Source organism: Oncorhynchus mykiss, chromosome 4 (assembly GCF_013265735.2).
Source record: "Oncorhynchus mykiss isolate Arlee chromosome 4, USDA_OmykA_1.1, whole genome shotgun sequence".
Classification (NCBI taxonomy): Eukaryota; Metazoa; Chordata; class Actinopteri; order Salmoniformes; family Salmonidae; genus Oncorhynchus; species Oncorhynchus mykiss.
This window is the reverse complement of record NC_048568.1, coordinates 41,292,094-41,318,255: the sequence shown is the minus strand read 5'-3', so window position 1 is coordinate 41,318,255 and position 26,162 is coordinate 41,292,094. Positions and strand designations below refer to the sequence as shown.

The window sequence follows — 26,162 nt, the reverse complement described above, 5'->3', positions numbered from 1 at the left end:
GTTCTCCAGCACTTTAGATGTAAAATGATACAATGACCACAAGGTTAAAGTGCAGACTATTAGCTCTAATTTGAGGGTATTTTCATCCACGAACCATTTAGAAATTACAGTACTTTTTGGACATGCCCCCCCCCCCCCCCCATTTTAGGGGTCCAAAAATCAATGTGTTTGGTCCTATATCCATAGCACACAATGGTTACGTCTGGCTTGTAACTCTTATACACTTGTCGGATACATTTGCTGTTTGTTTTGGTTGTGTTTTACAGTCTATTTTGTGCCCTATAGTGATGAAATGGCAAATCATGTATTGTGTCATTTTGGACAAAACTTTTATCGTAAATAAGAATATAATATGTTTCTAAACACTTCTTGCATTAATGTGGACGTTACCATGATTAGGGATAGTCTTGAATAAATCGTGGATAATGATGAGAGAGAAAGTTACAGATGCACAAATATCATAGCCACAAAAAAAATATGCTACTACCCTCCCCTGTTTATTGTGATGATGAGAGCTTGTCTTGGGGGATTTAGGGTTTTAATTCGGCTGTAACTTTCTCAATCATCCTTATTCACAATTCATTCGATACGATCTGTAATCATATTCTAAATATGTAAGAATAAGCAGATATTGTGGAAAATAACACTTGTGTTTTTGCAGGTTGTTGTGTTCAGGGTCAGAAGGGGGAGGGTCAGAAGGGGGAGGGTCAGAAGAGGGAGGAGATCCCTCATATTCTCTCCTTTATTTGACATTGAATTGGTTTAAATTAATTAAAGTAAATAATTGGCACTTATAATGATAGTGTGTAATCTTCATGGATGTAGGTTGTGTGTGTGTGTGTGTGTGTGTGTGTGTGTGTGTGTGTGTGTGTGTGTGTGTGTGTGTATTTGCGTGTTTCACAGCTACTGTACACACACACCCTTGTGAATTGCTGGACTCGGTTAGCCCCTCCCCCTGTCGTCAATTGCCAACCCCCTTGGCCGCTGTAAGGCCGGCCCCCTCCCAGCCAGCCAGCCAACAGCAGCTGTTCTCTACCCCCCCCCCCCCCCCTGTCTTAAAGAGCCTCTGTCCCTGTTATGGAGACTTTCTCATTGACTACCTCAGTCTTATTGCGCTGCGCTCTCACACTCTCACTGTTGCTCTCTCTACCCATCTCTCTGTCTCTCTCTCTCTGTCTCTCTCTCTCTGTCTCTCTCTCTCTCTGTCTCTCTCTCTCTCTCTCTCTCTCTCTGTCTCTCTCTCTCTGTCTCTCTCTCTCTCTCTCTCTCTCTGTCTCTCTCTCTCTCTCTCTCTGTCTCTCTCTCTCTCTCTCTCTCTCTCTCTCTCTCTCTCTCTCTGTCTCTCTCTCTCTCTGTCTCTCTCTCTCTCTCTCTCTCTCTCTGTCTCTCTCTCTCTCTCTCTCTCTCTCTCTCTCTCTCTCTGTCTCTCTCTCTCTCTCTCTCTCTCTCTCTCTCTCTCTCTCTCTCTGTCTCTCTCTCTCTCTCTCTCTCTCTCTCTCTCTCTCTCTCTCTGTCTCTCTCTCTCTCTCTCTCTCTCTGTCTCTCTCTCTCTCTCTCTCTCTCTCTGTCTCTCTCTCTCTCTCTCTCTCTCTCTCTCTCTCTCTCTGTCTCTCTCTCTCTCTCTCTCTCTCTCTCTCTGTCTCTCTCTCTCTCTCTCTCTCTCTCTGTCTCTCTCTCTCTCTCTCTCTCTCTCTCTCTCTCTCTCTCTCTCTGTCTCTCTCTCTCTCTCTCTCTCTCTCTCTCTCTCTGTCTCTCTCTCTCTCTCTCTCTCTCTCTCTCTCTCTCTCTCTCTGTCTCTCTCTCTCTGTCTCTCTCTCTCTCTGTCTCTCTCTCTCTGTCTCTCTCTCTCTGTTTCCTCTCTCTTTCTTTCTTTCTTTCTTTCTTTCTTTCTTTCTTTCTTTCTTTCTGTCTTTCTTTCTTTATCTCTCTCTCTCCCTCTCTCTCTCTCTCTCTCTCTCTCTCTCTCTCTCTCTCTCTCTCTCTGTTTCCTCTCTCTGTCTTCCTCCTCTGACACTCAAACACATACACGCCCAACCTGCGGTACTGTACCTGTGAGTAGCGCAGTGTGTTTGGCCGAGCCAGAGGTGTTTTTCTAGTGAGGAGCAGGAGAAGACAGGACAGAGGTGTTGAAGAGACCGCTGATAGACTGACGGACTGCTCACAGGAAGTGATGAGGATGAACTGACTCTTTCTGGAATGCTAAAGCTGGACTGTGATGGATGTTCCTGAGCGGTGTGTCCCCCTCTGTTATCAGGACCAGTAGGTGCAGCACTCTTCTCTCTCTCTTTTCTCTTGTTCTCTTTTTTTTAATATATATATATATTATCAATTCACCCTTTGTTTCTCAAATTTTTTTTTTAAAGAAATTGAAAGCAGTGAGATTTTGACATTAAATGTTGAATCACTTTTTTTCCTCACAGTGGACAAAGTTATCTATCTCTATATTTCTGCTCTGACGTTCTGTAAGTTTTATCAGAGAGACAATTTGCTGTATATATTTATTTATTCTTGCTGCCAAACCAATTGAGAGTTCAAGGCTGTCCGGCTTACCGCACAGTGCAAAAGGAGAACCTTACCTAGCCTTGGCAGGAGGGGTGTTGGGGAGAGGGCAGTCCAGGGCCGATCGTCCCACCACTCTCTTCATTAGGACCGCTAGATTACCGGAATGACAGCCAGACAACCACTTTCCAGCTCTGCCTGGAGCCGTTTTACCAAAATAATTTTACCAAACCGCTACACAAGTACTGTAAAATGATGTGTGTGTGTGTGGTGGTGTGTGTTTGCGTGTGTGTGAGTTTGTGTGTGTGTGTGTGTGTGTGTATAATTGTTAATGTACCAGAAGAGTGTGTCTACTGTAAATAGGCAAAAAATATTGGCATGGTTCAGGATAAATTCGAGTTAATATTATTTATGTTCATAAAAATGTGAATAAAAAGGACGGTTTAATACAAAGCTCGCGTGAAACTCGGTCGTTGTTTTTGTCTTTAGCAGGAACACAGCTGATTCAAATAATCAACTAATTATCAAGTGTTGATAGTGTTAGAGGAGATAGCGAAATGTGCAACCCTCGGGGTCCCGAGGACCGAGTTTGGGAAATGTAGTCCGAAAGCAATTGTTTATTCAAAGCATTCAAAACAGTAGCATTTGTCAAGCGTCCTGGAGATACATTTGTATATGTACAATTTAGTTGAAAAACACTTATATATTTGACAGTTAAACAATTGGTCTTCATTTTGGTCTTTAGTGAGTAACAGTCAAAAAAAATAAAAATATTATCTCCATTTTAATTAAATTGTTAATTAATAAAAAATGTTGCAGAAAAAAAATAGCAAATGAAAATAAGTAAACTCAACCGTTTAAATTGTGGAAGTGACACGGACGATCCCAAACTGTACAGTACATTCTAACCTTTGCATGTCTAGAGAGAAGCCATTAAATTTGACTTATTTAACTCATTACAACTAATTATAACTCATTAACAAACGCAATAAACTCAGACTGGGGTGGTAGAAGATCACGCAGATTATCTATATAACTAATGATAACCTAGACATGTCTGAAACAGATTATCTATATAGCTAATGATAACATTTACATGTCTGAAACAGATTATCTATATAACTAATGATAACCTAGACATGTCTGAAACAGATTATCTATATAGCTAATGATAACATTTACATGTCTGAAACAGATTATCTATATAACTAATGATAACCTAGACATGTCTGAAACAGATTATCTATATAGCTAATGATAACATTTACATGTCTGAAACAGATTATCTATATAACTAATGATAACCTAGACATGTCTAAAACAGATTATCTATATAGCTAATGATAACCTAGACATGTCTAAAACAGATTATCTATATAGCTAATGATAACCTAGACATGTCTAAAACAGATTATCTATATAGCTAATGATAACCTAGACATGTCTAAAACAGATTATCTATATAGCTAATGATAACATTTACATGTCTAGAGATGCTTTTCCATTTAACTCATTGAAGTCATTAGTTCTGGAGAGGAGCAGCTTCAGTATAATCAATCAAATGTATTTTATAAAGCCCTTTTTACATCAGCTGATGTCACAAAGTGCTTATACAGAAACCCAGTCTAAAAAACCCCTAAACAACAAGCAGTGCAGATACAGAGGCACGGTGGCTAGGAAGAAACCTCTCCGTGTTTAAACTCTAGACGGGATGTGGCAGAGTTATGCTGTCAAGGGAACACTTTCCAGGATACTGTAGTTAGACTGTAGTGACTCAGACCCTGTAAATTCTCCCCCCTTTACCTGCTTTACAAAGACCTACTGACACTGAAACTATGTACGTTGTGGGATTTAAAAAAATATACATTCAGAATAAATTAAGAATGTAAATATATATTTTCAAATAAAGAAGATCTCTTGAATGAGTAGGTGTGTCCCAAACCTTTGACTGGTACTGTATATATGAAGAGTTTATTTCCAAAACGCTATATATATATTTTTTTATTTTTTTCATCATCAATAATTGCTAAAACATTTAGTTATTTGTTACATTTGACAGTGTGAAAACGTAACAGTACTGCGTATTTCTCTGAGGGAGGCAGATATATGACAAAAATATGATTATTTATCTCTCTGAATAGAAACCATCAAGTAATATATATATATATATATATATATATATATATATCTATATTTCTTTAAACAATAAAAGCACATTTTTTGTTGTAGCTTTTATTGTTTTTATTGCTTTTATTGTTTAAAGAAATTCTGAAAGAGATTGTTGTGGTTTTTTCACTATCTAATCATGGCATGGGGTTTGTTCAAAAATACACGACATGTTTCAAATCTATCACCTGATGGTTTCTATTCAGAGAGTCAAATAACCATATTTTTGTCATATATCCGCCTCCCTCTCAGAGAAATAAGCAGTACTGGCTAGGTTTTACACTATCAAATGTAACAAATAACTAAATGTTTTAGCAATTATTTCTGAATAATATATATATAGCGTTTTGGAAATAAACTCTTCATATATACAGTACCAGTACCAATGTTTGGACTATGTTTTATTATCACTATTTTCTACATTGTAGAATTTTTTTTAAATTATTTTTTATTTCACCGTTATTTAACCAGGTAGACTAGTTGAGAACACCTTTATTTAACCAGGTAGGCTGGTTGAGAACACCTTTATTTATCCAGGTAGACTAGTTGAGAACACCTTTATTTAACCAGGTAGGCTGGTTGAGAACACCTTTATTTAACCAGGTAGACTAGTTGAGAACACCTTTATTTAACCAGGTAGGCTGGTTGAGAACACCTTTATTTAACCAGGTAGGCTGGTTGAGAACACCTTTATTTAACCAGGTAGGCAAGTTGAGAACACCTTTATTTAACCAGGTAGGCTGGTTGAGAACACCTTTATTTAACCAGGTAGGCTAGTTGAGAACACCTTTATTTAACCAGGTAGGCAAGTTGAGAACAAGTTCTCATTTACAATTGCGACCTGGCCAAGATAAAGCAAAGCAGTTCGACACATACAACGACACAGAGTTACACATGGAGTAAAACAAACATACAGTCAATAATACAGTATAAACAAGTCTATATACGATGTGAGCAAATGAGGTGAGATAAGGGAGGTAAAGGCAAAAAGGCCATGGTGGCAAGGTAAATACAATATAGCAAGTAAAACACTGGAATGGTAGATTTGCAATGGGAGAATGTGCAAAGTAGAAATAAAAATAATGGGGTGCAAAGGAGCAAAATAAATAAATTAATTAAATACAGTAGGGAAAGAGGTAGTTGTTTGGGCTAAATTATAGGTGGACTATGTACAGGTGCAGTAATCTGTGAGCTGCTCTGACAGTTGGTGCTTAAAGCTAGTGAGGGAGATAAGTGTTTCCAGTTTCAGAGATTTTTGTAGTTCGTTCCAGTCATTGGCAGCAGAGAACTGGAAGGAGAGGCGGCCAAAGAAAGAATTGGTTTTGGGGGTGACTAGAGAGATATACCTGCTGAATAATAGTGAAGACATCAAAACTATGAAGAAATAACACATATGGAGTCATGTTGTAACCAAAAAAAGTAATATCCATCCAAATATATTTTATATTAGCCACCCTTTGCCTTGATGACACCTCGTAGATACTTGGTTATTTACTATCGTTCAGTCATTATAACTCATTGTCACCTCGTAGATACTTGTTTATTTACTATCGTTCAGTCATTATAACTCATTGTCACCTCGTAGATACTTGGTTATTTACTATCGTTCAGTCATTATAACTCATTGTCACCTCGTAGATACTTGGTTATTTACTATCGTTCAGTCATTATAACTCATTGTCACCTCGTAGATACTTGGTTATTTACTATCGTTCAGTCATTATAACTCATTGTCACCTCGTAGATACTTGGTTATTTACTATCGTTCAGTCATTATAACTCATTGTCACCTCGTAGATACTTGGTTATTTACTATCGTTCAGTCATTATAACTCATTGTCACCTCGTAGATACTTGGTTATTTACTATCGTTCAGTCATTATAACTCATTGTCACCTCGTAGATACTTGGTTATTTACTATCGTTCAGTCATTATAACTCATTGTCACCTCGTAGATACTTGGTTATTTACTATCGTTCAGTCATTATAACTCATTGTCACCTCGTAGATACTTGGTTATTTACTATCGTTCAGTCATTACAACTCATTGTCACCTCGTAGATACTTGGTTATTTACTATCGTTCAGTCATTACAACTCATTGTCACCTCGTAGATACTTGGTTATTTACTATCGTTCAGTCATTATAACTCATTGTCACCTCGTAGATACTTGGTTATTTACTATCGTTCAGTCATTACAACTCATTGTCACCTCGTAGATACTTGGTTATTTACTATCGTTCAGTCATTATAACTCATTGTCACCTCGTAGATACTTGGTTATTTACCATCGTTCAGTCATTATAACTCATTGTCACCTCGTAGATACTTGGTTATTTACTATCGTTCAGTCATTATAACTCATTGTCACCTCGTAGATACTTGGTTATTTACTATCGTTCAGTCATTATAACTCATTGTCACCTCGTAGATACTTGGTTATTTACTATCGTTCAGTCATTACAACTCATTGTCACCTCGTAGATACTTGGTTATTTACTATCGTTCAGTCATTATAACTCATTGTCACCTCGTAGATACTTGGTTATTTACTATCGTTCAGTCATTATAACTCATTGTCACCTCGTAGATACTTGGTTATTTACTATCGTTCAGTCATTATAACTCATTGTCACCTCGTAGATACTTGGTTATTTACTATCGTTCAGTCATTATAACTCATTGTCACCTCGTAGATACTTGGTTATTTACTATCGTTCAGTCATTATAACTCATTGTCACCTCGTAGATACTTGGTTATTTACTATCGTTCAGTCATTATAACTCATTGTCACCTCGTAGATACTTGGTTATTTACTATCGTTCAGTCATTATAACTCATTGTCACCTCGTAGATACTTGGTTATTTACTATCGTTCAGTCATTATAACTCATTGTCACCTCGTAGATACTTGGTTATTTACTATCGTTAAAACACCGTAATGATTTATATTTTTCGGAACAGTTTTATCCATATTCGAAGAAAGTAGTTTTACTTATTAACATATATGAACGGGTTACACCACAACATTTATATATACTGTATCTATACTTTAAATACTTTATATTTTATACATACTTTATTGCTGAAATGAACGGTTGAACTTTTGATGAACTTTTTGATCACATGTGTTTATTAAGTTTGTAAAAAAAAGAAAGAAAAGAAAGTAATTTAGCTTCAGTACTAAATCTGTCAGTTTGTTAGACCACAACGTAATGCATCATCGGATTACTGTAGGTAGCTGTAAGTGAGTGATTACAATGTACCTCTGTGTTACACAGTCCTTACGACTCCTACACCCGTTCGCTCTTCGTTTAACGAAACAACTGAAAATCAACTGTGGCTTTAACAGTTTATGTTGTGTGTGTGATTTACCTGGTTTGGAGTGTACTTTGGTTGCAATTGTCACAGATCAGCTTTTAATTTGTTGGCTATACCCATAGTTTGCAATTATAAAAATGCTGTGAAACTCATTCAGCGGTTGTAGAAACATAACTATTGGTCTACCCTGTTTAATATAGTAAATACTACAGTAATGTCTTCAGAAACACTACACTAAATACTACAATATACTACAGTCTGCAAAAACACAGACAGTACCCTGTTTAATATAGTAAATACTACAATAATGTCTTCAGAAACACTACACTAAATACTACAATATACTACAGTCTGCAAAAACACAGACAGTACCCTGTTTAATATTCCATTTAGAAAAGAAGCCTGCTCGTAAGACAGACATTTTAATTTAATTCTGCATAAAAGTACAAATATAATTCAAACTATAACATTTTTTAAAAAATAACATGATCACCTGGTCATGTATTTTTACGACCTAAAAATGTAACGACTTTACATGCTCTGTTATGCAAATCTATAGAATCATACTAACAGTGAGGTTAAGTGTGTTGCTAATAGCATAAATATGGGTGGCTACTGCTGAAGCTCCCACTTCGAACTGAGGGCAGGTGTGCGTGTGTTTGTGGATGATTGATGGACAGACAAACGTGTGGTATTGAGTTTGTCCCTGTTTGTTGTGGGACAATACCTAATCCTCGGCCTCCGTTTCTGTTTGTTGTGGGACAATATCTAATCCCCGGCCTCTGTTTCTGTTTGTTGTGGGACAATACCTAATCCTCGGCCTCTGTTTCTGTTTGTTGTGGGACAATACCTAATCCTCGGCCTCTGTTTCTGTTTGTTGTGGGACAATACCTAATCCTCGGCCTCTTTCTGTTTGTTGTGGGACAATATCTAATCCTCGGCCTCCGTTTCTGTTTGTTGTGGGACAATATCTAATCCCCGGCCTCTGTTTCTGTTTGTTGTGGGACAATATCTAATCCTCAGCCTCTGTTTCTGTTTGTTGTGGGACAATATCTAATCCTCGGTCTCTGTTTCTGTTTGTTGTGGGACAATATCTAATCCCCGGTCTCTGTTTCTGTTTGTTGTGGGACAATATCTAATCCTCGGCCTCTGTTTCTGTTTCTGTTTGTTGTGGGACAATACCTAATCCTCGGCCTCTGTTTCTGTTTGTTGTGGGACAATATCTAATCCTCAGCCTCTGTTTCTGTTTGTTGTGGGACAATACCTAATCCTCGGCCTCTTCTGTTTGTTGTGGGACAATATCTAATCCTCGGCCTCTGTTTCTGTTTGTTGTGGGACAATACCTAATCCTCGGCCTCTTCTGTTTGTTGTGGGACAATACCTAATCCTCAGCCTCTGTTTCTGTTTGTTGTGGGACAATACCTAATCCTCGGCCTCTTCTGTTTGTTGTGGGACAATACCTAATCCTCGGCCTCTGTTTCTGTTTGTTGTGGGACAATACCTAATCCTCGGCCTCTGTTTCTGTTTGTTGTGGGACAATATCTAATCCTCTGCCTCTGTTTCTGTTTGTTGTGGGACAATACCTAATCCTTGGCCTCTGTTTCTGTTTGTTGTGGGACAATACCTAATCCTCGGCCTCTGTTTCTGTTTGTTGTGGGACAATACCTAATCCTCGGCCTCTGTTTCTGTTTGTTGTGGGACAATACCTAACCCTCGGCCTCTGTTTCTGTTTGTTGTGGGACAATATCTAACCCTCGGCCTCTGTTTCTGTTTGTTGTGGGACAATATCTAATCCTTGGCCTCTGTTTCTGTTTGTTGTGGGACAATATCTAACCCTCGGCCTCTGTTTCTGTTTGTTGTGGGACAATATCTAACCCTCGGCCTCTGTTTCTGTTTGTTGTGGGACAATACCTAACCCTCGGCCTCTGTTTCTGTTTGTTGTGGGACAATATCTAACCCTCGGCCTCTGTTTCTGTTTGTTGTGGGACAATATCTAATCCTTGGCCTCTGTTTCTGTTTGTTGTGGGACAATATCTAACCCTCGGCCTCTGTTTCTGTTTGTTGTGGGACAATACCTAATCCTTGGCCTCTGTTTCTGTTTGTTGTGGGACAATATCTAACCCTCGGCCTCTGTTTCTGTTTGTTGTGGGACAATATCTAATCCTCTGCCTCTGTTTCTGTTTGTTGTGGGACAATACCTAATCCTCGGCCTCTGTCCCTGTTTGTTGCAGCAGAATTAGATATGTCAACAATAGTACATGGCATGGACAGGACATTTGTTTGTGGCGGCAGGTAGCCTCGTGGTTAGAGTGTTGGGCTAGAAATTGAAAGGTTGCTGGATCGAACCCCTGAGCTGACAAGCTAAAAAAAAAATCTGTCGTTCTGCCCCTGAACAAGGCAGTTAACCCACTGCTCCCTGGTAGGCCGTCATTGTAAATAAGAATTTGTTCTTAACTAACTTGCTTAGTTAAATAAAGATTAAATCAAAAAACTATTGTCTTTTGCAGGGCCAACCTACCCGGTTAAATGCAGTTTTTGCTTGTTTAGGTGAAATGACTTGAACACCTTAAGGGTTAAAGTAAGCCACCTTCGTCTGACGTCTTCTATCTTTAGAGATCGACCCGAAGAATGAACCGGCAAAGGGCCAACCTGGTGTTTGTTTACGTTGCTTGGAATTCCAGACATGTGAATGTGTTGCTGAGTATAACAGTAGGTGGTCGGTCCTGTCTCCTGAGGTTTAAACTAAACCAGCTCCAGTCTTCAGTAGGTGACCCTATAAAGGGTCATCCTGGGACAACCTGGTAAAAAAAACTAATTGTATAATAAAATACTAACTATATTTAGTGTTCATACGCCTTTTCAAACTAAGTAATAAACATAAGATTGTGTGTCATGTTTTCTCTGTCTGTTTTAATAGAGAGAGAGAATTTAATTTCGGCCAAATAAGTTGCATGGTTGTGAGAAGAAAAGGTATCTCGTTGCCCAGGTTACCCAGACAGGAAATGACATTTAAGAAGACTGCATGTGCAGCTGCAACCTACAGTGTGCAGCATTCGTGCAAACACGGACTAAATCTGTCTCTGTGAGGGCTTCGCCAGAGAGGTGAGGTCAGCTCAGGGGGGGGGGTTTGGTTCTTAGAATACATTGGTTTAACCCCAAGAGGATTCTGGGATTGTGGCTCGGACCACCGGCCGATTAGCCTGGAGCAAGAGGTCCTGTTAGTAATGCCCTCCTCTCACGCTATACCTCCTTTCGACAGGGGATCAGAATACACACACACACACACACACACACACACACACACACACACTGACACACACACACACTCCATGGACTATGAATGAAACATATTGTTAGTTATTCATTATGAATTGTAATGCATACATGTATGTATTGTACAGTAGGTGTGTTAGCACATGTCTGACCCTGCGTCACGTCTGACGTCCTGTTCATGCTGTTCATCACAAATTGTTTGTCGTACATTTTCTATCAGCGTTGTGAACCTTGTGACACATTCTCTGGTTCTCTCTGTCCCTCCCTGTGTCCCCAAACAGGTTTCCTCACATCCCAGACAAACAGTCAGCAGTGTAGCGAGCTGCGGTCACAGACACACACACGGGCGGGACTGGAGACTCACACACTGACCTGATAACTCTGATGTTAGCGACAGAAAGTCAAACAGCCTCATGACCGTACGATGGAAACTCCTGACGGCGTCCATTAGGAAAATGACTGAAGATAAAAGATGTAAAAATATAAAGTTGACACCTGTTACTTTCCTTTTATTTTTATTGAACCGATACATAGAGACAGACAGACAGACAGACAGACAGACAGACAGTTTGTGAGAGGATGACAGACAGACAGACAGCGAGACAGACAGACAGACAGACAGACAGACAGACAGACAGACAGACAGACAGACAGACAGTTTGTGAGAGGATGACAGACAGACAGACAGACAGACAGACAGACAGACAGACAGACAGACAGACAGACAGACAGACAGACAGTGAGAGGATGACAGACAGACAGACAGACAGACAGACAGACAGACAGACAGACAGACAGACAGACAGACAGCGAGAGGATGACAGACAGACAGACAGACAGACAGACAGACAGACAGGCAGACAGACAGACAGAGGATGACAGACAGGCAGACAGACAGACAGACAGACAGACAGACAGACAGACAGACAGACAGACAGACAGACAGACAGACAGACAGACAGACAGACAGACAGACAGACAGACAGTGAGAGGATGACAGACAGACAGACAGACAGACAGACAGACAGACAGACAGACAGACAGACAGACAGACAGCGAGAGGATGACAGACAGACAGACAGACAGACAGACAGACAGACAGACAGACAGACAGAGGATGACAGATAGAGAGAGGATGCCAGATAGAGAGAGGATGACAGACAGAGAGAGGATGACAGATAGACAGACAGACAGACAGACAGACAGACAGACAGAGGATGACAGATAGAGAGAGGATGCCAGATAGAGAGAGGATGACAGACAGAGAGAGGATGACAGATAGAGAGATGGTGACAGATAGAGAGGATGACAGATAGAGAGAGGATGACAGACATACAGATTGAGAAACAGATAGAGAGAGGACAACAGACAGAGAGAGGATGACAGATAGAGAGAGGATGACAGACAGAGAGAGGATGAAAGATAGAGAGGGGATGACAAATAGAGAGAGGATGACAGATAGAGAGAGGATGACAGACAGATAGAGAGAGGATGACAGACAGATAGAGAGAGGATGACAGATAGAGAGAGGATGACAGACAGATAGAGAGAGGATGACAGACAAAGAGAGGATGACAGATAGAGAGAGGATGACAGACAGATAGAGAGAGGATGACAGACAGATAGAGAGAGGATGACAGATAGAGAGAGGATGACAGACAGATAGAGAGAGGATGACAGACAAAGAGAGGATGTGTAAAAGGGCAGTAGGCTACATTCAAAGCCAACACTGTAGACATGGGTGCCGTGTCAGATCGCTGGACTACCCCCGGTCACACCTGTTATTGTCTTGAGGCAAAAAGAACATGAGATGTAGTTCAGAACAAACACTATCGACATACGTGTAATAACAGAAGACTAAACTAAGACCGTTTTGTGACTTGAGCTTCATTTTTTAATCAGTAATTCCCCATGACAAAATGACAGGTGAAAATGTTCAGTAACTAGACTTCTGGTGTCTTAGAGAATAAACAAAAAATAATATGCAATAACACAAAAAAAATATGTAATGTTGAGAAACAGTTGCATAATAATCACGATATTAAAATAATTATCAGATGTCTCTGTAGCAGTGTGATACTCCATTCTATTGGAGATGTATTAAAGTGCCGTGTTGGGTTCTTCTCCTTGTCGTTACGGTATATTTGAAACGGATCTGTCTCAGACATAATGTGTTAGTTCTGGATTACTTCTGGACACATCAGTAATATGACAGGAAGAATCCAAAACCAAATCAATAGCTCCATGGTATTAAATTCATTCCTTGTATGTTTTCCTACCCACCTCTTTAAATTAAAGGAGAAGTTAGAGAGAGGATGACAAACAGATAGAGAGAGGATGACAAACAGATAGAGAGAGGATGACAGATAGAGAGAGGATGACAAACAGATAGAGAGAGGATGACAAACAGATAGAGAGAGGATGACAAACAGATAGAGAGAGGATGACAAACAGATAGAGAGAGGATGACAGATAGAGAGAGGATGACAGATAGAGAGAGGATGACAAACAGATAGAGAGAGGATGACAGATAGAGAGAGGATGACAAACAGATAGAGAGAGGAAATTTGCTTAGTAGGTCAGCCTAAACAGCATTGTGTGTCATACAGGGATTTCCTAAAGGCGGTTGAATTGAATACTTAGCATGAAGGCTATACACGTATTGGTTGAATCCCTGTAATTGTCACATCCTGACCTTAGTTCCTTTTTTTATGTCTCTATTTTAGGTTGGTCAGGGCGTGAGTTGGGGTGGGCATTCTATGTTTTGTTCTATGTTTTCTACCTCTATGTGTTTGGCCCGGTATGGTTCCCAATCAGAGGCAGCTGTCAATCGTTGACTCTGATTGAGAACCATACTTAGGCAGCCTGGTTTCCCACTATGATTTGTGGGTAGTTGTTTTCTGTGTCTGTGTTTACCATACAGAACTGTTTCGTGTTGGTCTATTTTTTTTTGTGTTATTTTGGTCTTAGTTTTCTGAGTTTAAATAAATATGAACATGGACACTTACCACGCTGCGTATTGGTCCGATCCTTCCTACTCCTCCTCAGACGAAGAGGACAGCCGTTACAGTAATGTTGTTTCGGGTAACATCATCGGCACGGATATCAGTGTCATAAATGTGTCCCTGGCGCACTGTTGTTCTGATCCATCTCAACTTCTCATCGGTCAAGGGGTTTTACTTCCTGTAATTCGACCAACGCCATCAACTGGAGAAAAAAAAAAGCAGCACTAGCATCTGTTTCATTGTGTGATTACTGGTGTTGGTTGACTGGAACGGTATATTTAGAATGCCCCCCCCCCCCACCTCCATTATTTCCCCTAGTTAACATGTTGTTCTGCTGTGGGATGTGATTGAAACAGTAGATACGGTCGGGACCGGGCCTTGGTCTACTCTAAGTAACAGCAAACAACATCTGATGTCCTGACAGAGAGAATTAGGAATTAGAACAGTAGATTTTTACTGATGGACGGAGAGAGAGCAGGTGGTGTGGGGGGAAAAAGTGTTGGTTTTGAGCCACCCTGTCTCGCCAGATGCAGTGTGACACGTGTATTTAATGACGTTAGCTGCTAGCTGGTCCGTGGTGTGACCGGGATACAGGACAGGACCGCTCTATGGGAGAGCGGTGTGGCGTTTCAGTTTTACTGTCACGTGCACCAGTACAGCGAAATGCCATTCTTGCTTGAACTTCCCCAACAATGCAGCAGTACCATATAAATAAGTAGAACAAAACCAAACAACAATACAAACAGAAGGAATTAAGTATAAAGCGTTATACAGTTCCAGGGTCAGTAGTTATATACAGGGTCAGTTCCAGGGTCAGTAGTTATATACAGGGACAGTTCCAGGGTCAGTAGTTATATACAGGGTCAGTTCCAGGGTCAGTGGTTATATACAGGGACAGTAGCTATATACAGGGTCAGTAGCTATATACAGGGTCAGTATTTATATACAGGGTCAGTAGTTATATACAGGGTCAGTAGTTATATACAGGGTCAGTTCCAGGGTCAGTAGTTATATACAGGGACAGTAGCTATATACAGGGTCAGTAGCTATATACAGGGTCAGTATTTATATACAGGGTCAGTAGTTATATACAGGGTCAGTAGCTATATACAGGGTCAGTAGTTATATACAGGGTCAGTAGCTATATACAGGGACAGTAGCTATATACAGGGTCAGTAGTTATATACAGGGACAGTTCTAGGGTCAGTAGCTATATACAGGGTCAGTAGTTATATACAGGGTCAGTAGTTATATACAGGGTCAGTAGTTATATACAGGGACAGTAGCTATATACAGGGTCAGTAGTTATATACAGGGACAGTTCTAGGGTCAGTAGCTATATACAGGGTCAGTAGTTATATACAGGGTCAGTAGCTATATACAGGGTCAGTAGCTATATACAGGGACAGTTCCAGGGTCAGTAGCTATATACAGGGACAGTTCCAGGGTCAGTAGTTATATACAGGGTCAGTAGCTATATACAGGGTCAGTAGTTATATACAGGGTCAGTAGTTATATACAGGGTCAGTAGCTATATACAGGGTCAGTAGTTATATACAGGGTCAGTAGCTATATACAGGGTCAGTAGTTATATACAGGGTCAGTAGCTATATACAGGGTCAGTTCTAGGGTCAGTAGTTATATACAGGGACAGTTCCAGGGTCAGTAGCTATATACAGGGTCAGTAGTTATATACAGGGTCAGTAGTTATATACAGGGTCAGTAGCTATATACAGGGTCAGTAGTTATATACAGGGTCAGTAGCTATATACAGGGTCAGTAGTTATATACAGGGTCGGTAGCTATATACAGGGTCAGTAGTTATATACAGGGTCAGTAGCTATATACAGGGTCAGTAGTTATATACAGGGTCAGTAGCTATATACAGGGTCAGTAGTTATATACAGGGTCAGTAGTTATATACAGGGTCAGTAGTTATATACAGGGTCAGTAGTTATATACAGGGTCAGTAGCTATATACAGGGTCAGTAGTTATATACAGGATCAGTAGCTATATACAGGGTCAGTAGCTATATACAGGGACAGTTCTAGGGTCAGTAGTTATATACAGGGTCAGTAGTTATATACAGGGTCAGTAGTTATATACAGGGTCAGTAGCTCTATACAGGGTCAGTAGTTATATACAGGGTCAGTAGTTATATACAGGGTCAGTAGCTATATACAGGGTCAGTAGCTATATACAGGGTCAGTAGCTATATACAGGGTCAGTAGTTATATACAGGGTCAGTAGTTATATACAGGGTCAGTAGCTATATACAGGGTCAGTAGTTATATACAGGGTCAGTAGTTATATACAGGGTCAGTAGCTATATACAGGGTCAGTAGTTATATACAGGGTCAGTAGCTATATACAGGGTCAGTAGCTATATACAGGGTCAGTAGCTATATACAGGGCCAGTAGTTATATACAGGGTCAGTAGTTATATACAGGGTCAGTAGTTATATACAGGGTCAGTAGCTATATACAGGGTCAGTAGTTATATACAGGGTCAGTAGTTATATACAGGGTCAGTAGCTATATACAGGGTCAGTAGTTATATACAGGGTCAGTAGTTATATACAGGGTCAGTAGCTATATACAGGGTCAGTAGTTATATACAGGGTCAGTTGTTATATACAGGGTCAGTAGCTATATACAGGGTCAGTTCTAGGGTCAGTAGTTATATACAGGGTCAGTTCTAGGGTCAGTAGTTATATACAGGGTCAGTAGTTATATACAGGGTCAGTAGCTATATACAGGGTCAGTAGCTATATACAGGGTCAGTAGTTATATACAGGGACAGTAGTTATATACAGGGTCAGTAGCTATATACAGGGTCAGTAGCTATATACAGGGACAGTTCCAGGGTCAGTAGTTATATACAGGGTCAGTAGCTATATACAGGGTCAGTAGCTATATACAGGGTCAGTAGTTTACAGGGTCAGTAGTTATATACAGGGTCAGTAGCTATATACAGGGTCAGTAGTTATATACAGGGTCAGTAGGTATATACAGGGTCAGTAGTTATATACAGGGTCAGTAGCTATATACAGGGTCAGTAGTTATATACAGGGTCAGTAGTTATATACAGGGTCAGTAGCTATATACAGGGTCAGTAGTTATATACAGGGTCAGTAGTTATATACAGGGTCAGTAGTTATATACAGGGTCAGTAGCTATATACAGGGTCAGTAGTTATATACAGGGTCAGTAGTTATATACAGGGTCAGTAGCTATATACAGGGTCAGTAGCTATATACAGGGTCAGTAGCTATATACAGGGTCAGTAGTTATATACAGGGTCAGTAGTTATATACAGGGTCAGTAGTTATATACAGGGTCAGTAGCTATATACAGGGTCAGTAGCTATATACAGGGTCAGTAGCTATATACAGGATCTGTAGCTATATACAGGGTCAGTTCCAGGATCAGTAACTATATACAGGGTCAGTAGTTTACAGGGTCAGTAAGTATATACAGGGTCAGTAGCTATATACAGGGTCAGTAGCTATATACAGGGTCAGTAGTTATATACAGGGTCAGTTCCAGGGTCAGTAGTTATATACAGGGTCAGTAGCCATATACAGGGTCAGTAGCTATATACAGGGTCAGTAGCCATATACAGGGTCAGTAGCTATATACAGGGTCAGTAGCTATATACAGGGTCAGTAGCTATATACAGGGTCAGAAGCTATATACAGGGACAGTTCCAGGGTCAGTAGTTATATAAAGGGACAGTTCCAGGGGCAGTAGTTATATACAGGGACAGTTCCAGGGTCAGTAGTTATATACAGGGACAGTTCCAGGGTCAATAGCTATATACAGGGACAGTAACTATATACAGGGTCAGTAGCTATATACAGGGTCAGTTCCAGGGTCAGTAGCTATATACAGGGACAGTTCCAGGGTTAGTAGCTATATACAGGGACAGTAACTATATACAGGGTGAGTAGCTATATACAGGGTCAGTAGTTATATACAGGGTCAGTAGTTATATACAGGGTCTGTAGCTATATACAGGGACAGTAGCTATTTACAGGGACAGTTCCAGGGTCAGTAGTTATATACAGGGACAGTAACTATATACAGGGTCAGTAACTATATACAGGGTCAGTTCCAGGGTCAGTAGTTATATACAGGGACAGTTCCAGGGTCAGTAGCTATATACAGGGTCTGTAGCTATATACAGGGTCAGTAGCTATATACAGGGTCAGTAGCTATATACAGGGTCAGTAGCAATATACAGGGACAGTTCCAGGGTCAGTAGCTATATACAGGGTCAGTTCCAGGGTCAGTAGCTATATACAGGGTCAGTTCCAGGGACAGTAGCTATGTACAGGGTCAGTAGCTATATACAGGGTCAGTAGCTACATACAGGATCAGTTCTAGGGTCAGTAGCTATATACAGGGTCAGTAGCTATATACAGGATCAGTTCTAGGGTCAGTAGCTATATACAGGGTCAGTAGCTATATACAGGATCAGTTCTAGGGTCAGTAGCTATATACAGGGTCAGTAGCTATATACAGGGTCAGTAGCTATATACAGGGTCAGTTCTAGGGTCAGTAGCTATATACAGGGTCAGTAGTTATATACAGGGTCAGTAGTTATATACAGGGTCAGTAGCTACATACAGGGACAGTAGTTATATACAGGGTCAGTAGCTATATACAGGGTCAGTAGCTATATACAGGGTCAGTAGTTATATACAGGGTCAGTAGCTATATACAGGGTCAGTTCTAGGGTCCGTAGCTATATACAGGGTCAGTTCTAGGGTCAGTAGCTATATACAGGGTCAGTTCTAGGGTCAGTAGCTATATACAGGGTCAGTTCTAGGGTCAGTAGCTATATACAGGGACAGTAGTTATATACAGGGTCAGTAGTTATATACAGGGTCAGTAGCTATATACAGGGTCAGTAGTTATATACAGGGTCAGTAGTTATATACAGGGTCAGTAGCTATATACAGGGACAGTAGTTATATACAGGGTCAGTAGTTATATACAGGGTCAGTAACTATATACAGGGACAGTAGTTATATACAGGGACAGTAGTTATATACAGGGTCAGTAGTTATATACAGGGTCAGTAGTTATATACAGGGTCAGTAGCTATATACAGGGTCAGTTCTAGGGTCAGTAGCTATATACAGGGTCAGTAGCTATATACAGGGTCAGTAGCTATATACAGGGTCAGTAGTTATATACAGGGACAGTAGCTATATACAGGGTCAGTTCCAGGGTCAGTAGCTATATACAGGGTCAGTAGCTATATACAGGGTCAGTATCTATATACAGGGTCAGTAGTTATATACAGGGTCAGTAGTTATATACAGGGTGAGTAGTTATATACAGGGTCAGTAGTTATATACAGGGTCAGTAGCTATATACAGGGTCAGTAGCTATATACAGGGTCAGTAGTTATATACAGGGTCAGTAGTTATATACAGGGTCAGTAGCTATATACAGGGTCAGTAGCTATATACAGGGTCAGTAGTTATATACAGGGACAGTAGCTATATACAGGGACAGTTCCAGGGTCAGTAGCTATATACAGGGTCAGTAGCTATATGCAGGGTCAGTAGCTATATACAGGGTCAGTAGCTATATACAGGGACAGTTCCAGGGTCAGTAGCTATATACAGGGACAGTTCCAGGGTCAGTAGCTATATACAGGGACAGTTCCAGGGTAGTAGCTATATACAGGGACAGTTCCAGGGTCAGTAGCTATATACAGGGTCAGTAGCTATATACAGGGTCAGTAGCTATATACAGGGACAGTTCCAGGGTCAGTAGCTATATACAGGGACAGTTCCAGGGTCAGTAGTTATATACAGGGACAGGAACTATATACAGGGTCAGTAGCTATATACAGGGTCAGTAGCTATATACAGGGTCAGTAGCTATATACAGGGTCAGTAACTGTATACAGGGTCAGTAACTATATACAGGGACAGTAGTTATATACAGGGTCAGTAGCTATATACAGGGTCAGTAGTTATATACAGGGTCAGTAGTTATATACAGGGTCAGTAGTTATATACAGGGTCAGTGGTTATATACAGGGTCAGTAGTTATATACAGGGTCAGTAACTATATACAGGGACAGTAGTTATATACAGGGTCAGTAGTTATATACAGGGTCAGTAGTTATATACAGGGTCAGTAATTATATACAGGGACAGTAGTTATATACAGGGTCAGTAGCTATATACAGGGTCAGTAGCTATATATAGGGACAGTAGCTATTTACAGGGACAGTAGCTATATACAGGGACAGTAGCTATATATAGGGTCAGTAACTATATACAGGGACAGTTCCAGGGTCAGTAGCTATATACAGGGTCTGTAGCTATATACAGGGTCAGTAGCTATATACAGGGTCAGTAGCTATATACAGGGTCAGTAGCAATATACAGGGACAGTTCCAGGGTCAGTAGCTATATACAGGGTCAGTTCCAGGGTCAGTAGCTATATACAGGGTCAGTTCCAGGGACAGTAGCTATATACAGGGTCAGTAGCTATATACAGGGTCAGTAGCTACATACAGGATCAGTTCTAGGGTCAGTAGCTATATACAGGGTCAGTAGCTATATACAGGATCAGTTCTAGGGTCAGTAGCTATATACAGGGTCAGTAGCTATATACAGGATCAGTTCTAGGGTCAGTAGCTATATACAGGGTCAGTAGCTATATACAGGGTCAGTTATAGGGTCAGTAGCTATATACAGGGTCAGTAGCTATATACAGGGTCAGTTCTAGGGTCAGTAGCTATATACAGGGTCAGTAGTTATATACAGGGTCAGTAGTTATATACAGGGTCAGTAGCTACATACAGGGACAGTAGTTATATACAGGGTCAGTAGCTATATACAGGGTCAGTAGCTATATACAGGGTCAGTAGTTATATACAGGGTCAGTAGCTATATACAGGGTCAGTTCTAGGGTCAGTAGCTATATACAGGGTCAGTTCTAGGGTCAGTAGCTATATACAGGGTCAGTTCTAGGGTCAGTAGCTATATACAGGGTCAGTTCTAGGGTCAGTAGCTATATACAGGGACAGTAGTTATATACAGGGTCAGTAGTTATATACAGGGTCAGTAGCTATATACAGGGTCAGTAGTTATATACAGGGTCAGTAGTTATATACAGGGTCAGTAGCTATATACAGGGACAGTAGTTATATACAGGGTCAGTAGTTATATACAGGGTCAGTAACTATATACAGGGACAGTAGTTATATACAGGGACAGTAGTTATATACAGGGTCAGTAGTTATATACAGGGTCAGTAGTTATATACAGGGTCAGTAGCTATATACAGGGTCAGTTCTAGGGACAGTAGCTATATACAGGGTCAGTTCTAGGGTCAGTAGCTATATACAGGGTCAGTTCTAGGGTCAGTAGCTATATACAGGGTCAGTTCTAGGGTCAGTAGCTATATACAGGGACAGTAGTTATATACAGGGTCAGTAGCTATATACAGGGTCAGTAGTTATATACAGGGTCAGTAGCTATATACAGGGTCAGTAGCTATATACAGGGTCAGTTCCAGGGTCAGTAGCTATATACAGGGTCAGTTCTAGGGTCAGTAGCTATATACAGGGTCAGTTCTAGGGTCAGTAGCTATATACAGGGACAGTTCCAGGGTCAGTAGTTATATACAGGGTCAGTTCCAGGGTCAGTAGCTATATACAGGGACAGTTCCAGGGTCAGTAGCTATATACAGGGTCAGTAGCTATATACAGGGTCAGTTCCAGGGTCAGTAGCTATATACAGGGTCAGTTCTAGGGTCAGTAGCTATATACAGGGTCAGTTCCAGGGTCAGTAGCTATATACAGGGACAGTTCCAGTGTCAGTAGCTATATACAGGGTCAGTTCCAGGGTCAGTAGTTATATACAGGGACAGTTCCAGGGTCAGTAGTTATATACAGGGTCAGTAGTTATATACAGGGTCAGTAGTTATATACAGGGTCAGTTCCAGGGACAGTAACTATATACAGGGTCAGTTCCAGGGTCAGTAGCTATATACAGGGTCAGTTCTAGGGTCAGTAGCTATATACAGGGTCAGTTCCAGGGTCAGTAGCTATATACAGGGACAGTTCCAGGGTCAGTAGCTATATACAGGGTCAGTTCCAGGGTCAGTAGTTATATACAGGGACAGTTCCAGGGTCAGTAGTTATATACAGGGTCAGTAGCTATATACAGGGTCAGTAGTTATATACAGGGACAGTTCCAGGGTCAGTAGTTATATACAGGGTCAGTTCCAGGGTCAGTAGTTATATACAGGGACAGTTCCAGGGTCAGTAGCTATATACAGGGTCAGTTCTAGGGTCAGTAGCTATATACAGGGACAGTTCCAGGGTCAGTAGCTATATACAGGGTCAGTAGCTATATACAGGGTCAGTAGCTATATACAGGGTCATTAGCTATATACAGGGTCATTAGCTATATACAGGGTCAGTTCCAGGGTCAGTAGCTATATACAGGGTCAGTTCTAGGGTCAGTAGCTATATACAGGGTCAGTAGCTATATACAGGGTCAGTAGCTATATACAGGGTCAGTAGTTATATACAGGGACAGTAGCTATATACAGGGTCAGTTCCAGGGTCAGTAGCTATATACAGGGTCAGTAGCTATATACAGGGTCAGTAGCTATATACAGGGTCAGTAGTTATATACAGGGTCAGTAGTTATATACAGGGTGAGTAGTTATATACAGGGTCAGTAGTTATATACAGGGTCAGTAGCTATATACAGGGTCAGTAGCTATATACAGGGTCAGTAGTTATATACAGGGTCAGTAGTTATATACAGGGTCAGTAGCTATATACAGGGTCAGTAGCTATATACAGGGTCAGTAGTTATATACAGGGACAGTAGCTATATACAGGGACAGTTCCAGGGTCAGTAGCTATATACAGGGTCAGTTCCAGGGTCAGTAGCTATATACAGGGTCAGTTCCAGGGTCAGTAGCTATATACAGGGACAGTTCCAGGGTCAGTAGCTATATACAGGGTCAGTTCTAGGGTCAGTAGCTATATACAGGGTCAGTTCCAGGGTCAGTAGCTATATACAGGGTCAGTTCTAGGGTCAGTAGCTATATACAGGGTCAGTAACTATATACAGGGTCAGTAGCTATATACAGGATCAGTTCTAGGGTCAGTAGCTATATACAGGGTCAGTAGCTATATACAGGATCAGTTCTAGGGTCAGTAGCTATATACAGGGTCAGTAGCTATATACAGGGTCAGTTCTAGGGTCAGTAGCTATATACAGGGTCAGTAGCTATATACAGGGTCAGTTCTAGGGTCAGTAGCTATATACAGGGTCAGTAGTTATATACAGGGTCAGAAGTTATATACAGGGTCAGTAGCTATATACAGGGACAGTAGTTATATACAGGGTCAGTAGCTATATACAGGGTCAGTAGCTATATACAGGGTCAGTAGTTATATACAGGGTCAGTAGCTATATACAGGGTCAGTTCTAGGGTCAGTAACTATATACAGGGTCAGTTCTAGGGTCAGTAGCTATATACAGGGTCAGTTCTAGGGTCAGTAGCTATATACAGGGTCAGTTCTAGGGTCAGTAGCTATATACAGGGACAGTAGTTATATACAGGGTCAGTAGTTATATACAGGGTCAGTAGCTATATACAGGGTCAGTAGCTATATACAGGGTCAGTAGTTATATACAGGGTCAGTAGTTATATACAGGGTCAGTAGCTATATACAGGGACAGTAGTTATATACAGGGTCAGTAGTTATATACAGGGTCAGTAACTATATACAGGGACAGTAGTTATATACAGGGACAGTAGTTATATACAGGGTCAGTAGTTATATACAGGGTCAGTAGTTATATACAGGGTCAGTAGCTATATACAGGGTCAGTTCTAGGGACAGTAGCTATATACAGGGTCAGTTCTAGGGTCAGTAGCTATATACAGGGTCAGTTCTAGGGTCAGTAGCTATATACAGGGTCAGTTCTAGGGTCAGTAGCTATATACAGGGACAGTAGTTATATACAGGGTCAGTAGCTATATACAGGGTCAGTAGTTATATACAGGGTCAGTAGCTATATACAGGGTCAGTAGCTATATACAGGGTCAGTTCCAGGGTCAGTAGCTATATACAGGGTCAGTTCTAGGGTCAGTAGCTATATACAGGGTCAGTTCTAGGGTCAGTAGCTATATACAGGGACAGTTCCAGGGTCAGTAGTTATATACAGGGTCAGTTCCAGGGTCAGTAGCTATATACAGGGACAGTTCCAGGGTCAGTAGCTATATACAGGGTCAGTAGCTATATACAGGGTCAGTTCCAGGGTCAGTAGCTATATACAGGGTCAGTTCTAGGGTCAGTAGCTATATACAGGGTCAGTTCCAGGGTCAGTAGCTATATACAGGGACAGTTCCAGGGTCAGTAGCTATATACAGGGTCAGTTCCAGGGTCAGTAGTTATATACAGGGACAGTTCCAGGGTCAGTAGTTATATACAGGGTCAGTAGTTATATACAGGGTCAGTAGTTATATACAGGGTCAGTTCCAGGGACAGTAACTATATACAGGGTCAGTTCCAGGGTCAGTAGCTATATACAGGGTCAGTTCTAGGGTCAGTAGCTATATACAGGGTCAGTTCCAGGGTCAGTAGCTATATACAGGGACAGTTCCAGGGTCAGTAGCTATATACAGGGTCAGTTCCAGGGTCAGTAGTTATATACAGGGACAGTTCCAGGGTCAGTAGTTATATACAGGGTCAGTAGCTATATACAGGGTCAGTAGTTATATACAGGGACAGTTCCAGGGTCAGTAGTTATATACAGGGTCAGTTCCAGGGTCAGTAGTTATATACAGGGACAGTTCCAGGGTCAGTAGCTATATACAGGGTCAGTTCTAGGGTCAGTAGCTATATACAGGGACAGTTCCAGGGTCAGTAGCTATATACAGGGTCAGTAGCTATATACAGGGTCAGTAGCTATATACAGGGTCATTAGCTATATACAGGGTCATTAGCTATATACAGGGTCAGTTCCAGGGTCAGTAGCTATATACAGGGTCAGTTCTAGGGTCAGTAGCTATATACAGGGTCAGTAGCTATATACAGGGTCAGTAGCTATATACAGGGTCAGTAGTTATATACAGGGACAGTAGCTATATACAGGGTCAGTTCCAGGGTCAGTAGCTATATACAGGGTCAGTAGCTATATACAGGGTCAGTAGCTATATACAGGGTCAGTAGTTATATACAGGGTGAGTAGTTATATACAGGGTCAGTAGTTATATACAGGGTCAGTAGCTATATACAGGGTCAGTAGCTATATACAGGGTCAGTAGTTATATACAGGGTCAGTAGTTATATACAGGGTCAGTAGCTATATACAGGGTCAGTAGCTATATACAGGGTCAGTAGTTATATACAGGGACAGTAGCTATATACAGGGACAGTTCCAGGGTCAGTAGCTATATACAGGGTCAGTTCCAGGGTCAGTAGCTATATACAGGGTCAGTTCCAGGGTCAGTAGCTATATACAGGGACAGTTCCAGGGTCAGTAGCTATATACAGGGTCAGTTCTAGGGTCAGTAGCTATATACAGGGTCAGTTCCAGGGTCAGTAGCTATATACAGGGTCAGTTCTAGGGTCAGTAGCTATATACAGGGTCAGTAACTATATACAGGGTCAGTAGCTATATACAGGGTCAGTAGCTATATACAGGGTCAGTAGCTATATACAGGGTCAGTAGTTATATACAGGGTCAGTAGCTATATACAGGGTCAGTAGCTATATACAGGGTCAGTAGCTATATACAGGGTCAGTAGCTATATACAGGGTCAGTAGCTATATACAGGGTCAGTAGCTATATACAGGGTCAGTTCCAGGGTCAGTAGCTATATACAGG

General features: G+C 40.9%; 1 protein-coding gene across 2 annotated transcripts in view; it reads left to right on the top strand.

Moving 5' to 3' along the window:
* Positions 1 to 1,942: 1,942 nt before the first annotated feature.
* Positions 1,943 to 26,162, top strand: part of LOC110521118 (steroid hormone receptor ERR2-like) — a 100,992-nt gene continuing 76,772 nt past the window's right edge. For both annotated transcript variants that reach the window (XM_036976345.1, XM_036976344.1), the window contains exon 1: positions 1,943 to 2,259. In XM_036976345.1, the coding sequence (XP_036832240.1) occupies positions 2,216 to 2,259 (44 nt within the window). In that variant the 5' untranslated portion in view covers positions 1,943 to 2,215. The remainder of the gene's footprint in view (positions 2,260 to 26,162) is intronic.